The sequence below is a fragment of the Seriola lalandi genome, unplaced genomic scaffold, assembly GCF_002814215.2.
Source record: "Seriola lalandi dorsalis isolate HSWRI2012SDOR001 ecotype SW California unplaced genomic scaffold, Sedor1 jcf7180002054554, whole genome shotgun sequence".
Classification (NCBI taxonomy): domain Eukaryota; kingdom Metazoa; phylum Chordata; class Actinopteri; order Carangiformes; family Carangidae; genus Seriola; species Seriola lalandi.
This window is the reverse complement of record NW_019525107.1, coordinates 2,198,820-2,215,419: the sequence shown is the minus strand read 5'-3', so window position 1 is coordinate 2,215,419 and position 16,600 is coordinate 2,198,820. Positions and strand designations below refer to the sequence as shown.

The 16,600-nt window shown below is 42.0% G+C and overlaps 2 protein-coding genes across 2 annotated transcripts; both read right to left on the bottom strand.

Annotated features, from left to right (window-relative positions):
- Window positions 1-865: 865 nt before the first annotated feature.
- Window positions 866-11,286, bottom strand: LOC111661891 (phosphatidylinositol 4,5-bisphosphate 3-kinase catalytic subunit gamma isoform). The gene is made up of 13 exons (XM_023415586.2): window positions 11,186-11,286; window positions 10,801-11,048; window positions 8,465-9,612; window positions 7,632-8,280; window positions 7,123-7,188; window positions 6,301-6,526; window positions 4,867-4,961; window positions 4,004-4,147; window positions 3,798-3,888; window positions 2,715-2,845; window positions 2,273-2,384; window positions 1,954-2,111; window positions 866-1,702 (listed from the first exon to the last, which is right to left on the bottom strand). The coding sequence occupies exons 2-13, from the start codon at window positions 11,041-11,043 to the stop codon at window positions 1,445-1,447; spliced, it is 3,321 nt and encodes a 1,106-aa protein (XP_023271354.1). The 5' UTR covers window positions 11,044-11,048; window positions 11,186-11,286; the 3' UTR covers window positions 866-1,444.
- A 3,722-nt stretch (window positions 11,287-15,008) lies between these two features.
- On the bottom strand, window positions 15,009-16,163 carry LOC111661907 (olfactory receptor 2AG1). Its single transcript, XM_023415600.1, has one exon. The coding sequence runs from the start codon at window positions 16,161-16,163 to the stop codon at window positions 15,009-15,011; it is 1,155 nt and encodes a 384-aa protein (XP_023271368.1).
- Between the last annotated feature and the right edge of the window lie 437 nt (window positions 16,164-16,600).

The following is a 16,600-nucleotide window of genomic DNA, read 5'->3' as shown; positions in this document are numbered from 1 at the left end:
TTTGACACCACCCCTCCCCTTCCCTCCCTGTGGCCTTAATTGCATCACAATGAGAGTTGGATTGTGACCACGTGGTTGTAGCATAAGAAAAGACTTATAAGTTTATCTTTTAACTAGTGTCTTGCACAGTCTACAAAGAACATCTGCAAAGGGGAACTCCAGTGATTTAGTATTGTACTTCCATAGTAGGGTAGTTTATTATTTATTAATTACTTTTAGTCCATAATATGGGACCAGCTCCAAAATCACTGGAGCCTACATTTCCCATACTGTAACCCGATAGCATATTTTCTTTAGATACTCTTTATCAGTATATTTAACGTCAGTTCTACAAAAAAAAAATTGTTAGATTGTAATGTGAAAAAATAATGCCCCTCCCAGGTAATCTACCATGAAGACTACTAAAGTTCAGTCTATTATAATTACAATATCTCACACTTAATAACGGAATTATGGAAGTGCAGGTTGGTTCATCTCAAGAGGACTGTTTGATTTGAAATGTCATAATTTTTGTTAAGGGTCCATGTGTGCCAGAGCCCGTGAGACCTGATTACGTTGATAAAACTTCAATCATATTTTAAAAATCAGATTCTGAACATGAAAAATCCTATTAAACTAACATTTTTATTCTATATGATGATCCAGGTTAAGGGCCTTATAAATATGCACAGGTCGGCCTGTTGCGACCACAGCCTGACTGATGGATGCTCTGAAAGGCTCCATGTTTCTATGACAACAAGCAGGTAGTTTGGTAGGTTTCAGTCTACACATACAGGCATATAGAGTGGCAGGCTTGCTGGAGATGAGTATGACTGCAGAGCTGATCGACTCGGATCTGTGACCAATAATACATATAATACAATAATGCCATCAGAGATTTATTCTGTTAACAAAGAAATGTTCATTCAAATATTACAATAACTGGACCTCACAACTATCTAATTATTGTGAAGTGACACAAAACTTTTTAGTTGAAAGCGATGAATAGATAACTAAAGTAAACCATGATTGTTTAGTTTCTTATGCCTTATTTATCTAGCACTTTTAAAAACAAGACAAAAGGAAAGTGTAAATGAGGTAAAGTTAGAGAGAAAGACAAACAATATACTTATACACTTATATACAGTAGCTATAAATAAAACAATTGGAAAGAGTAGAACCCGTAAAAACAATCAAAAAAAGATGATAAAAAGACAACACCACATAAAAGCAAGTTACAAAAATGGGTTTTAAGAAATGATTTAAAAGATTCTGGTTCCAAAGTCGAGGGATCCTGATGACAAAAGAGTGCAGAAGGACACTACACAATACATAAATATAACAATAATATATAAAAATAAGCAATGAAAACAAAAAAAAAACAAACGAATCAATGTTACATGTATACATGATCATGCACCATTTCACCTTCTCCGGGGCTGAAGCACAGAAGAACAAAAACACTCTACTTGATGCCCGCTACCATGTGGATCCACCAGTTGGCCTGCACAGTCCAGCCCAGACGCTCACACTCAGAGATCTGCTTGAGGAAATGCTCCTTGGCCTCCGCCTCCCCCTGCTCCTCCTGCAGAGCCTCCCGCAGGTAACGCATGTCCTCTGCGGCGCTCAGCTCGGGGATGCCGGTCAGCAGCATGAGGGAGAAGAGCGTGACCAGCAGGCGGGAGTGGGAGCGCAGGGAGAGGTACGCCTGGGTGCAAGTGTCCTAACGGGGGGGGGGGGGCATGGCGCAAGAGGCAAGGGGCAAGTGAGAGAGAGCGAGAGATTTCTTCAAGTCCAACAAGTTAAAAGAAAATGTGTTTTGGTCTTCCTGACAAACATCTCACAAGTCCTCACCAAAGTTCAAAACTTCATCATTTAAGCCTTACGTACAGTTAACGGTAATATTCTGTATTTATTTATTGTTTTTCACAGTCACACCTACACACACACACACACATAATCAGGTCCTCTTACCATGAAGCATTGAAAATAGAGGCTGTTGCGACCTTTGACCCTGCCCATGACATACAGGAAGTCGGGTGTGAGGACGAATGGCACACGCTCCCTGCTCACACCGAGAAAGTGTTTCCTGTTACCCAGGATGTGGCCGAAGTCGATGTGAAACAAGTTCCCTGAGAGGGCGAGGAAACACGACAGCATTCAAGTTTATTTTCATTTCATACTTCAGTGTTTTGCTTATTCATTCATCTTTCCCATAATTCAGTCTTTCTCTTGGAAAAATGACATCATCTGTCAGCTGATAGGTTAAAGGAATAGCCAGTGTGATGTATACCTTGGTCTGTGATCATGATGTTGTCATTGTGTCGATCTCCTATACCCAGAACATAAGTGGCCACGCAGTAACCAGCACAGGACTTCACGAACCTCTCCACAGTGTTGTAGTGCTGTCGTCAAATCAGGTTACAGTCTAACAACATACTTGGTAGCACGGAAGATGGCAAACTGCTCTAATGACAGCTGATGCCTACAGTGCAGTTTTGTAGATATTTTATATTTTATATAATGAAAACATTTTAAGAAAAGGAATAAATACCAACTGGTCTTTTTCAGACAAGTTGTCAAACATTAACATGATATATTAATATAGGATTGTTGAACTTAAACAGCTGCACACACCGTTGTGACCCTGCATGTCATTTAAATTTTAATATAAAATTATATTACCAGTTAATTTAGACCCAATTTTGATCCTCTTTGTTTTCCATATTACTTACGATTTCCTGGAGAGGACACTTCGACTTGAGCCACTCAAACAGAGCATCGTTTCTGAAGGAACCAGCTGTTCCTCTGTGGTTCTTCTGGACCGCTGCGATAGTCGCTGCATTCCTCACAATCTCAATCATTCCTGTTGAGGAAAACCTTGATTAAATTCATTATGAGTTTATTTTTCATTTTTAACTTTACATAAGACATTGTGGTTCAATCCTGGATGTCATTTTTTAGAATTAATGTGTAAGTGTAATTGTTCTTGTCTACTTAGGTTAAACTCTCAGTTTATATTGCAAAATACAACTGTTGCTCTCGAGGACCTTTCAAAAGTTTGAGAAAGTTACCGTAATGATGTCATCAGGCTCATCTCAGTTATATAACTGAGATTGATGAGAGCTACTGATCAAATACTATTGAGTTGCATCATGGGAAGTGTAGGATCCAGAGTTTTTGGGGTGTGACACATACAAGAATCTAAAAGTCTGGATATCTCTGACTTTGCTGCTTGAATTTTGACCATTATTTTTGTAATCTGCCACACACAGGCCTCCAGCCTTTATGGAAGTACCAATAGTAAACAACTGGAGTTACCCTTTAACCTCACACCAAATGTCATTGAAATCTGGCAACAACTTTTTGAGATTTCTTCCCAGGACTGACACTTGTCCTCCTAGGTAGAGGTACTGAGTGCGTAGCCAACCATATGATATATGATGAGAATGTAAACTAAGTTAAATAAAAACCAATTGATAGTCCACAGAGCCTGGTTATGAAATACTGCATCCCAAAAGTGAACCAGTGCCATAGCTACCACAGTGACAGTGAGATCATGCCCCCTGCAGGCTGATTCCAGTGGTTTTTAGACTAACTATACTTGATTTTTTAGTACTTTAAGACAAACTTAATAAATCAGATAATCATTCACTTACAGGTTCATAATTTCCTAGGAAGTTTCCTGAAAAGAAATATAAAATCTGGTGCTAACTATGGGGAAAACTGAGACAAGGTCCTGACTCAGTTAGGTAGGGTTCAGAGGAAACTTGAGCTCCAGGCGACTGTACTGGTTTGAACTGCACTGATGTTGATACCTATGTTGTGTCCTGTGGAGATGCAGCCATATGGAACAAGGTTAAGGTCCAGAGATTTCTCCTGCCAGATAGAGTCCATCACCACCAGTGTCTAAACAGGAACACATACATTATAGATAAATACATTCACCAACACTAAACACCAACATTAGCAAGATTACTCATGGGTAAGATTAGTAATTAAGAAAAAAAAAAATCTCCCTGACCTGAATGACCAGCATGTCCTGTCTGAGGTCGTCTCCTTCTTTGAAGATTATTCCAACAGGTGTAGCAGAGGTGGGCGACGGCATGGGAGAGAACTCCAGCCACAGAGGCTTCTTCTTAGAGGCCATCACCTTGCATTTGTCCAGCTGCACAAGAGGGACACAAAAACAACTGATTTGATTGTGTGATTCATTTTAAAAGCCCTGAACTTAGGTCCACAAACTTTTTCTGCCAACATCAGAACAGTTTCATGATGAAGCAGATTACTCTAAAGATGTCTTTTCCTGAACTTTAACTGTGATTGTTCCTTATAGAGTCATATATGCAGTGAATATTTCATAAAACAGAAATGTCTAAAGCTCCACAAGATCCTCCACTGTTGAGGCTGGTCCTTTTATGAGCACTGCTTTCCACAGAGGTAATTTGTCTAGTACTTTAATAGCTTTGTACTTTTATCAAAGTCCTCAGAGGGTTTTTATTTTTTAGCCTTTCCCTGCGTGTGCTCTCAGCATTGTTACAAATACATTACTGGTTGCTAGAAGGAGGGCCAGCCTCAACAGTGGAGGATCTTGGAGTGGCAGAAGTAAGACTGACAGTACCGATAATTGATATGCTTTCATGAAGTAATAAAAGCTTGAATCAGGAGAAAGGAGAAAGTAAAATGTCTCTTGTCGGTGAGTGGATTTTTACAGATGCAACAGATGCTATGAGGTTTTTCTTTGTATCTTTGAAAGTGCAAACTGTTAGTTTTCAAAGTTAAATAACCTCTATGTAATTTACTGCCCACTTGTGGTGGCAGCAGTGTACTGTCCCTGAAAGCTAGCTTGACTTGCGTCTCTCGTCATTTTCGCGGGTGTCGGCTTACCAGGATCCTTCCAACTTTGACGCGGGGGTCAAAGGGCAACAGGAATTCTTCTGGCAGACTGGAGTTTTTCAGGAGCTCTTGAAGCCTGAGCGGAGCTAAAACGACAGCAAACCAAAACGAAACAATTAAGCGAATTAGACAAAACAGCCAATATTCATTACTGAGATGGATATAATCACTAGGACTGGCGAGCTGCCAGTAAGCCTATGGGGTGAAAGAATCAATGCAAGGTTAAATGCAAACTCACTGGGACAAAATGCTCTTTTGATTGATGTGTGTGATGAAGTAAATTGCATGCATGAATCTCTGTTAGTATTTGGGGTTTGAAACAGCTGAAAAACCTCAATGCATTCCTAATGAGCAGCAGGAAAATTATAGTATATGTGGAACATGACAGAATTTTCAATACCATTCAAGAACTGCTCATTTATAGGAAACGCATCAACGTCAAATGAAACGTGAAATAAGAGCTTCCCAGTGTTCATTAGCAGCCACGACAGAGTATTGCTGGCATTGTTTGTCATCATGGCAACATGTGGTCCTGGACATATCTACTCTGCCACAGAGATGGTTTTAAGTACTATTATTAATATCTACTAAGTATATCTGTCTCTGTGGAAGGATTTTTGATTGTGCTATAGCATCACAACCTTGTAAGATACAGTCACGGAACTTTACAGGTGTGTAATTGCGTTCAAAGTGAGGTCAAACAATAACATCTGAAGGGGTGATGGAGGACCACAGGTCATGACATAATGAAAACATCCACCCACAAAGCTCACTTCATTGATCTGGTCACATTCATTGAGAGCTGCGTCAGAACCCTCTGTTTGGTGACGTACTGTACATGATTCTCGCCGGGTTTAAGTCACAACCCAAGAAGAGAATAAAAGGAAGTTTGCCTTTCTGTTTGGTAAAGACAGAGTGACGCCACTAAAGGATGTGACTATTCCCCGCCTGTGGTTGACAGCAGCCGTCCTTGCTGTTAGAGTTGATTCAATGCTGAAGGCAGAGCTGAATGTCCAGTTGAAGATCTGCCTCACAGCATGTATAGCATTTCTATAGATTTCTCTGGGGTTAGGCATCGCAGGAGCTTAAAGTAAAACATCAACCCTGCTTCATTGATTTTGACTACTTTTTTTTCATCTATTTGTTTCCTCACATGTTCTTAGAGATTATAGAAATCTAAAAAATAAATGGAGTGAGTTTTTAAATGTGTCATCACTTAATAATTTAAAATGTAACCTGGAAAGTCTGAGGCTGAGGTCAGAAATCTCTTTTGCAAGGGAGACCTAGACATGGTGGCAATATGAAAAGTTGCAGACAATACAAAACAATACAAAAATACTTTAAAGAATATCTAACAACACTCATTTTGACCTAAAAGTACTTGTGTATTAATCCATAAGAATGTTTTTCTTAGTTGTGTCCCACCTGTAGGAGGGAGGTCGGTCTTGTCAGGGAAGAGTCTCTTGATAAATATAGCGACCTCCTGCAGGGCCTCCACAGCCTGGACCTGCTGGGTGAAGCTGTGGAGCATGGCTTGGCCGCAGCCCAGCAGGTAGGCCTCCAGAATCACAGCCATGCGTTGACAGAAGTACAGACACCCTGCCACCTCGCTGCGGACATACCAGAAGAAGAAGTGGCCAATTCTCTTGCTCTGCATTGAAAGAGTGAGTTCAGTGAGTTCACATGACACTAATTAATAGGTGTTTCCCACATTTCTTATGTGCTACTCCATCTTTAATCTACCAAGCTGCAATGAAACAGGAAACACCATCAAACACTTTGAGGACCAAATTTGACCTGGTTTCTCTCTGCAGCTGGTACAATTTTGAAAACAGAATAAAGGAGAAAGTAGTAAACACTTACAAATTTAATTACACGGTCTATAAAGCTACTGTTACCATCTAAGGTTAAAAAGGTAAAGACAACATCATCAAGCAACCTGAAACATGTAAATCACCAGTCACACTCGTGACAGTAAGTGATTAATTTAGCTTATAGCATTTTAATCTGTCAGTAAACGTGAAATATATTTAAATTACCTGCTTTTAGGAGACATAATGCATTAAATTATTAATTAAAAAATTATTATTGTTACAGATGCTGATTAAGCTCCCCTCTAAAAAATTTCAAAAACCTGCAGCGGAAAGATTATTAAAACTATACTTTAAAAGGGGGAATGGCAACAAATCCTAGTATACTAATCTTGGTATAGCATGATAATGTATGTACCACGGCAGCATGACTTACCTGCAGAGCTCTTTGGATCAGGTACCGAGCAAGGAAACTATCATGGTAAGGTTCCACTTTAAGGGTCTATATGAATAAAGAGGGCAGAGTAAAATTAGTAATTACTAATTGAACCAATCTACAGTCTGAAACTCTCAATACATCACAGCCAAACTATAAATATAATACAGTGTAACACAAACCCCCACTTACTTCCTGCTCTCTGACTGTGGACTGTGGAAGTTGAAGTGTACACAGAAGCAATACGCTAAATCTGCCACTGTTCATTTGGCCTCAATCTAAATTCTTATTAGATTTTTTGTTTTTATTTAGTTAATAATTGATTGATTTATTTATAGGTGTGGAAATAAATCTATACTCATTGCTAATGCTATGAAGTGGGGGGGGGGGGTTCACTGGGTTGCATAATATTGATAGTAGCTTCCAACAGAAAAGTGCATTCACATATTTTGATACTTTGCACAGTTCCTACACACTTTGGATGAGTCTGTTTTGAAACAAACACATACCTGCACCAGCTGCAGCAAATACCTCAACACATCATCATTGGACAGGCTTTCCAGTCTCTGCACCGCAAGTCTCCTGACTGTCTCATCTGCAAAGTCCATGCTTAACAGCTCCAGGGCCACTGTTACATCCAGATCCCCAGGATCCCAGTGTCCCAGTAGCCAGTGGACATCCTCAACCACCTCGCGGTTCATCCAATCAACATTGCGCAGGTAGTAGGGCAGGTTGGAGGCGTAGCGGACGCTCTCCATCCGAAACCTTTTAAGGCCAGCGTCGCTGGGGCATCTGAGGGTTACAGTGTCAGTTGATGGGCCCTGAGGAGTTGTCACATGCAGAGAGGAAGAATCCGTGCTGGGTAAGGTGGAAGAAGGTGAGGAGGACGAGGAGGAGGAGGGTGCATGAGAGGAAGCAGTAGATTTGGTTGGGGAGAGGCTGGAGGTGGGACTGCCGGAACATTCAGAGGAACTGAATCTATTTGGGAGAACCACAGGGAAGCTGTAGCGGTCTAGAAAGAAGCTGATAGCCATGGAGTCAGCTATGTCTGGGTTAGTAGCAGAAGACAGCTTGTCTGCCTGGTAGGTGACAGCCTCTTCCTCCAGGTCAGGGTAAGACCACATGTGCAGGGTGTGGGGGCCCTGGCTAAGGACAGACCTGCGGGGATGAACAAGAGGTGAGCGATCCGTAATGACGAACATGCACGATTTGAAAACATTTGTAATGAATTAGTTATTGTAATAATTGTTACAACATATATTTTCAAAGCATAATATCAATGAATTAGTTATTCTCATCGGCTGTAGTACTGTTGACACTGCTGAATACAAAAGAAACTGACCTGTGATCTATGAGGAGAAGATTAACAAAGTAGAGCACCTTCCCCTCCCCTGAGTCTTTGGTTGCTGGGAAAGTGTCACCACCACTCGTGTTAATAGTGAGACCCAGCTTGGCTCCACGAGGCAGATCCCTGAGCAGGACGTCAAAATCCAGCCACTCATTCCACAGTACTTCATCTGCGAAGGCCTTTGGAGAAGAGGACACTGAGCAGAGAACCTTGTTACCATAAAGTATGGAGGCTTCCACATAAACGGACAGAGGGTATTTGCTCGGAAGATTCGGGATGTCAAAGCCAAGTAGTTTGACTCTGAGTTTCCTGTTGCAGTCCCACAAGGATATCATGAAGATGTCATCCAAATCCTTCCCTTCAAGTCGGAGATCATCATGGGAGCTGAACTGGCCGCTGAAGCCATCAACGAGAGGCCAATCCACAAACTCCACAGTCTCCTCGGCAAGCTGCGACACAGGTACAATAGAGAGGTGGAGCTCTCGATTGGTTTTCAAGCACTGTCGAACCCAGAGGAAATCACTGAGGGGGTAGTCTCCGGATAAAAACTCTTCCCTCCCTGAGACCTTCAACACCAGATTTTCAGTAACATCATGATCAAGCCCCTGGTCTGCCATCACCTTTCTAAAAATTTGAAGAAGGATTTTTGGCGTTACGCTAATATCAACCGGTATACTGAAGCTGAGCTTGTTCATGTAATGAAAGGCGACAGGAAGCTTTCTGTTCAGCCAGTCCTGCAGGTCAGCGGGAATGGGGGCACATGTGATCCAAGGCTCTGTGGCATACAACTTGTCATCCCGATTTTTTAGCGCTTGTCTTCTCGGAGATGCCAGTTTCCGGCGGGTGAATGTGAGCTCGCCCAGCCTGTCGGACGCTTCTTTCTCCAGGTCGTGTCCGATCAGGTAAGCCAGACACTGCTGCTGTTTCTTCTCTTCCTCTGAATCAAACGCCACCACAGGTTGTACCACCACGTGTGCCAACAGGCGCCCGGTGTCATCACGTGACCACGGGATGTCTAACGTCCTGATAACCTGACAGTCATCGTAGGCCTCATACCAGTCATCCCCCCTTGCGTATAGCAGAGTGTATTTCTCCGGGTCAAGAAATCCAAGTGGATCTGGATGGCAGTGTTTTTCCTGAGCCTGAAGGAACAAATATTCAACAAAATCTGATGGTTGGAGCTTGATAATATGTTTGAACAAGCACAGAAGTTCACAGTCATGTTAGCAGCTCTGTGAGGTCTTGACATAAACTGTAGATAGCATACAGACCCTAACCCTAATTTAGACCAAAATACTGGACAAAATTTTGACCTGATGATTCTGTTAAATAAGAAGTAGGAATCTATGCAATAGTTGCCAAGACATGTCAGTAAAAACACAAATATAAACCTCATGGTTGTGCCAGACAAAAAGTAAAGGGATCGCCAAAGTCATTGAGGTTCACCCTCAGGGCACCATGAGATCTGTACCAAGTTCAAGACAATGCAAGACATCCCATTGTAGTTGAGACAATTTAAGTTTGACCCAAAGTGGTGGATCTGCCAACACTGCCGTCCCTCCACTAGCGTTACTAGAACTTTTTTTGACCATGTCTATGCTCTGTTCCTAACTCAACCAACCACTACTACTACCACCACCTCCTGAACAAAATGACAATATACTGCAGGTATTTTAGTAAATATTCAGGTAAAAAAGTATTTACTGTATCTATAAAGTACTCAAGAACAGTGGTTCTCAACCTGTGGGCCGACCACAAAGATATTGCAAGTAGGCAGACAAATCAAAGTAAGGCCTATCACTGTGATAACCCAATGACTGGAACTTTTATGTTGTTGCCAGCCGGACCACATCATATACTTGGTTGCTATCTCAGTCTAATCGCTCGGTAAAAGATTACATGCATGGCAAAAACTGAGTATCAAAATGGATAGATGGTTAGCAACAGGAAGAATTAAGAGACAGCGGGTGAAGCCACAAGTGATCGCTCCATGTCAAACAAACGAGTTGAGCTTCCCACTGCTTTCAGTTCAGTCCTGAATGTTTGATCATTATTATTAAAATAAAATGTTCTGAGAACACATTATTTAGCCTCCAAATTGTTACTGGGCCGGATGTGGCTGTTAACATTTTCAAGAGAGCCATTAGTTGGAACAAGTGGGGAACCACTGACCTAGATTATACTCAGTTGCAAGGTCCAGCAAGTATAATTAATTAATAATTAATAGTTATACACACACATATTTATATAAACCCTCAGAAAGTGCACAAAAGAAAACAAATTTTACACATACTTTTGAACAACAGACCATGCAACATGGTTGGGCCTACCTGCATACAGATGCGTAGTCGCAGCTGGTAGATGCTGCACTGTGCAGGGAGGATGACTGACACTGACTCACAACTTATTTCGGCATTGAAACCCTCATCACAACCTGGTGGTGGACCAGGTCCAGGCTTCAACTCACAGATAAACTTCAGGTTGACCTCAGAGCAGCTCTGAGTCAACATCCCTGATAGAGAGTCCACTTCACGAGGACTGTGAGGCCGATTCATGAACAATTCAGGATCCATTCATACTGTAAGAGAGCAAAAGTATTTTAAAAACTCAGTGCATATGCATCTAGCAGGTTATTAGAAATGTCTCCGCAGTACAATTCACAATTAATATGGCATTGCAGATGAAGTTGCTTGCAAAGCAAAACATTTACCTTACCTTTCATTTCCCTTAGAACAACAGGTGCTGCTCTCTGAAAATCTTCAGGTGGAGTCTGTGGGAGTCTGTGCCTGTCTGATTGTGTGCAACCTTGACTTCTCTTTTGGTGATTGCTCAGGACTTCCTCATTCTTTTGTACCTGTTCTCATACACTGGCGCAGAAATAAATATTTAACAAACCAAGCTGTTGACTTCCTTGTTCCTTTTTGTACATAAGAGGTTATTAATTACAGCAGCCTTAACCTCTTCTGACATTTTCACAATCAATGTTTCACAACAGGCGTGCAGGGTAAATAGATACTTTAATAATGTTCTGCTTTAAAACAAATAAAAGACACAATGAAGTGTGTTTCCCTTGGTTGTTACACACTCAGAAATATGGTGCTATAACAAAGAGGAAAATGAGAACTTCTATATATTTTAAGGGTGCAGTATTCTGTGTGTTACAGGAATGAACTAAACATGTTTGGCTTGTTTGGTTTGCTGTTCTATGAAGGCACTGTCAGATGGATTAACCTTAATTTCACCAATCCTCAAGTAAAAGGTGCAGCTGGTGATAGTTCACTCACCATATTGTATGAGTGGTGCTTATGACTGACTTAACTGCACTATACTTCTAAAAAAAAAGTTCAGTATTCACACAGCGCTTATCTTCTGACTCCTTGTGACGGATTGAAAAGTGCTTTGCAGATAACAAATGTGATCATGATCATGCTCTCGATCAATGTATTTTTAGTCGCAGTATTTCAGATAGACAGGGGAGCCAGGGGGAGCTTGGCTTCTATTACTAAGCCCTGAGCTACCCTGAAAACCATAACCCTTTGAATTTCAGGGAGGGTGCTCTAATCTCTGACAAAACATATTTTTGTCATGTATATTTATTTTTCTTCATCACCATGGGCTCTACGGAAAGTTAGGTAATTAGTGATGTATGATTCATGCATGAGATTCCCTCTCTTTGGCACTCACTACCTTTGTCCACTCTCAGAGTCTGCATTGATCACTATATTGGCTGATAGTATATTCAGAATTACCTTTTTCCTTTTTTATATAAGTGGAACTTAAAAGGAAGTATGTTGTTATTGACAGCTATTGAAGTGTATAATAGGCTAAAACAGGAAGTTCTGTAGTTCTCCTTTGAATTCTGTATAGAAATATGTTGTAAATACATCAGACAATACAGGACAATCTCTCCCTGTTTGGTAGCTTGCTGCACCATTGATGTCCAATCTTTCAGTGAATTTTAATTAGTCTGCATGTCTAAACAAATACTTCCTGGGTGGCCTCCTGAGGCCTATACTACGACACAGGCTTTGAGGTTATCGAGGTAACTTCAGGTTTAACTCTGGATTTTATCTCTGAAATTTAGAAGACCTCTGAGCCAGATGTGTAGCATTCGCCTAACAACACCCAAACAAACTTAATGCATATAATCTAGAGGGAATTTGTGAAGCCATGCCAACACCACTGCCATGAAATGGATGTGGCCCCTCATGATGATGGCTCTCATCAACCATGTTTTCAAATGATTCGTCTGTCCTTAGAGCATAGTCTGTCCATGGGTATGTCATGCGTAAGTAGTATTGTGACATATTTCATTTGATATATTTGATCTGTAATATTCTAAGGCACATTTAATCATTTTATTAGGCAATATTATGTAAGGCTAAATTGAATGTACTGTCATTTTTGTAAACATTACAAGAAAGGCCCACTAAAAGACACGCCCACTTGATAGATATAGGTTGGTTTTAATGCCAGTTTAAAAGGTGTTAACTGAATCACTATTTAGTAGGCGTTACCTAATGTGTCTTCAGAAGGCCTGGGTTAAAGGTTAGGTGATTTAGAAAAGTACCTCCTGTGTTAAATGTCTGTCTTGCAGTCAGCAGACATTAGGTTCTTACAATGAAGATGGCAGTTCACAGATGCTTCCCATCAATCTGATGGATCTTGAGAGGATCTGCCAGGACGAATGAGATGAACCGCTGAAATCCAGGTGTGCAGAGCTTGTAGAGAATTTCCCAGGAAGCTGTAATTGCAGCCAATGGGGCTTCTTCAAATGACTGCATTAAGGGTGTGAACATTTTTGTAAATGAGAGATTTAAGTTTTGCAACTTTTCGCAACAATTTTACAAGTTTTCATGAGGCTTATTGAATGCAGATTGATAGACAAAAGAAGATCTTTTATTGATTTAAAATTAAACACAATAAAGTGTAAAGAGGTCTGAAACATTTCTGAAACCATGATACATACATGGACAACATAGACACACAGAAAATTGCTCCACTTTAATGAAAATACTGTCCCAGATTTGCTAAAACCTTCAGCATGTGACACTATGATCAAAGACAACATGGCTTCATTAAAGTACATTACATTAAAGTACAGCACTTCCGGTTTACGAGCGGATCTGCGTGTCCTATATCCGTGGTCCAAAGTAAGACAGCCAACATCGCTGAAGTTGTAATAAACATCACAATCCTATACACTGAAGTAAGAACAACACCACACACTGTTGAACAAATTCGTCTATTGATTCAAGACACACCGAGAGAGAGAGAGAGGGAGAGAATCAGCGCTAACTGCTAAGCTAAGGTAACTAGCTGATCTGAACAGCACATAAACAACTGCTGAATTAGTGAAAGTCACCAAAAGGAGCAGAGAGCTCTGGGTGCTGGAGTAGAACTAGTGTATGGTTAAATATACAGCAAGTAGTTAGACACTGTGGTGAATAAAACAGCAATATTAACTGTGTTTAGATAGAGCAGTAACAAACTCTACCAGTAATAGAAACTCCAGAGAGTGGAGATAAGACACTAACACCAACTACTGTTACTGAAAAGACATTTTACTTCAATAGAAGTAAAATAAAACTACTGTCTATAAAGATTTTCTCAGATAAAAGTAGGCCAGTTACCCTAAATGTCTCTGAATAAACCTGTTACATTAGAAAAAAAAAAAAAAAAAAAAAAAGGGGGGGGGGCACAGGTGAGTACAAACACTTTTTTCCCCCACTTCAAGCACTGGTAACAGCTAGACAACAGTATATTTACTGAAAAGCATTTATATTCATTTGAAGTCTCTGACTTCCAACCAAGTCCACAGTAATGATGTCACATGTTGAAATGACTGTAGAGTAATGTGGCAAGATTTTAGGATACAAATGTACTAGCTCCATTAAGTCAAATACGAAGACAAGGCAATGCTTTAATGTCCCACCCTGTATGTATCAAAACAAGAGGACTGACAAGAAAAATGGCCCATTTTATGGCAGTGTTTGTGCATATTCATTTTGCTGCGTGTGTTTGAGTCATTAAAACACGGGGGGGGGGGGGGGGGGGGGGGGTAATGTACTGGATGTCAGCACGGCTGTGACTTGGTCATAGGTGTGAGGCCGCAGGCACTCCTCAGGTGTGCGCTTAAGTATCAAGGCTTCTTCCCTTCTTGCTCCTTTAACGACCGTACATCATTGAATCCAAATGTTATTTCTGGAAATATATTCATCTTTGCAACGTTTATTACAATCTTAGACAGATAACAACCGTTAATGTGACGATGATTAACGGTTAATAGAACACCTGTTAAGTGATACATTAAAAGTCCATTAAAAGCAGTCATTGAATACCTCGTGTCCAATCAAATTACTTGGTCGGAACTAACTGCGAATAGTCAAACTTTTTCCTGTTCTGCAGCATACCTAATTAACAACACTTTCTGTCCTTCTTTGGAAATGTTCTTCCATCACCGGGAGATATTGTCTCGACTTCCTACTTCCTAGTCAGGTTAGTTGCATCACTGTAAAACATCACAATAGAAATGAGCTCAGTTTGGACGCACAACCTCTCGGACTAGTATCCCCTCCACTCCTCGCACCCTCTTATCCATCCACCACCGGAACAGGCTCCGCCGGGCCTGCCTCATCTCCGCGCTCCTCAGCCCGTACACCAGCGGGTTAATGCAGGGTGGTACAATAAGCATCATAAGCAGGGACATGTGGAGCACGACCGCAGTGGCCGAGGGAGTCGTCTCCATCATGCTGTTGCCCTCAGATGCCCGTGCCGTCATAGCCACTGTCCCCTCAACCTCCCACAGCGCGTCAGAGGCGGCTTTAATCAGCAGCGGCAGCAGCTGCAGGAACAGCATGCCGCAGTAGAACAACACAGTCTTGCGAGCCGTGTTGTTGACAGCGTTGAACGGTATCACTGCGTTACGCGCGTCCCGGTACATCCTCAAGTAGGAGAACGCGTAGACCAGCAGGCACAGCAGCAGAGTAAATGAGCCCACGACTTTGCGAAAAACGGCTGAGACACGGGGGAACCCCATGTGCTGCTCCATCATGTCCGGCTCGCACAGTAACCCCCTGGTGGTCGGGTCATTCTTTCGCTCAGTGCCCATGTGCAGCAACACCATGTTGACGGTGCTGACGGAGATGGAGTAGACCCAAATAAGGCTCAGGGTTACCCACAGGCGCACCTGAGTGAGGATGCCCAAATAGTGGATGGCGTGGCACACGTACAGGTAGCGCTCCAGCGCCATGCAAGTGATGGTGACGAGGCTGGAGAAAATGCTGGCGGTCCCGGCAAAGTACTGGACGTAACACCAGGTGTTGAACTCCATCGTCCGGCGATGGACTAATGAGTGGATGACCGCCGGACTTAAGGTGGCGGTCTGAATGAGGTCGCTCAAAATCAGATTCTTCAGGAAAGCAAAACGCGGCTCCCAGGAGAGGTCCTCGGACCGTCCGAGCCCGAACAGAGTAAGACCATTAACCAGAAACGAGAACAGAGTCAGCAACACAAAGATGCATATCAGCGCTGGAACTGCATGTCCATTGGGGATTATAGACAGGAAGAGGCAGCTGGCAGCGTCCAGCTGCCCCGTTACGCGCGGCTCAGTTTGGTTCTCCTCGCTTAACCAGCCGCACTGCTCGGTGAGGTTGTGCGTCTCCGTGACAGTCATCACAGGCACTGATGGCATTTTGACGTGAACAGCCAGTGATGTGTCTAATCAACCTCTCCCTTGGCAACGGCGTTGTGAGCCTCACTGGTCCACATCCTCCTACATCTCCATCCACTCATGACCTGACCTGAGAGCTACCCCTCACACACATGTGCACACCCACCACTCAGTTAATGATCATTTCTGCTTTGCTCTTAGTCTAAGTTGTCAGCTATGTGGTACATTGAGTGCAGATGTGGAGCTATAATAACACATCACATAACCAGGTTCTAAAAAGCTTAGCTGCAGGAATTGAAGAGTTACGGAGGCAGGCAAATTTAGGAGGACCTAAAACAAAGAAAGGTGCAATCAAGTTTGTTCAAGAGGGAGAGAAAGTTGGTAAGACAACAAGAAGGCAAGGCAGCTTAGAAGGTGCTTGTGATTGGGAAATGCAGGTAGGTTTAGGAGGAAAGCTT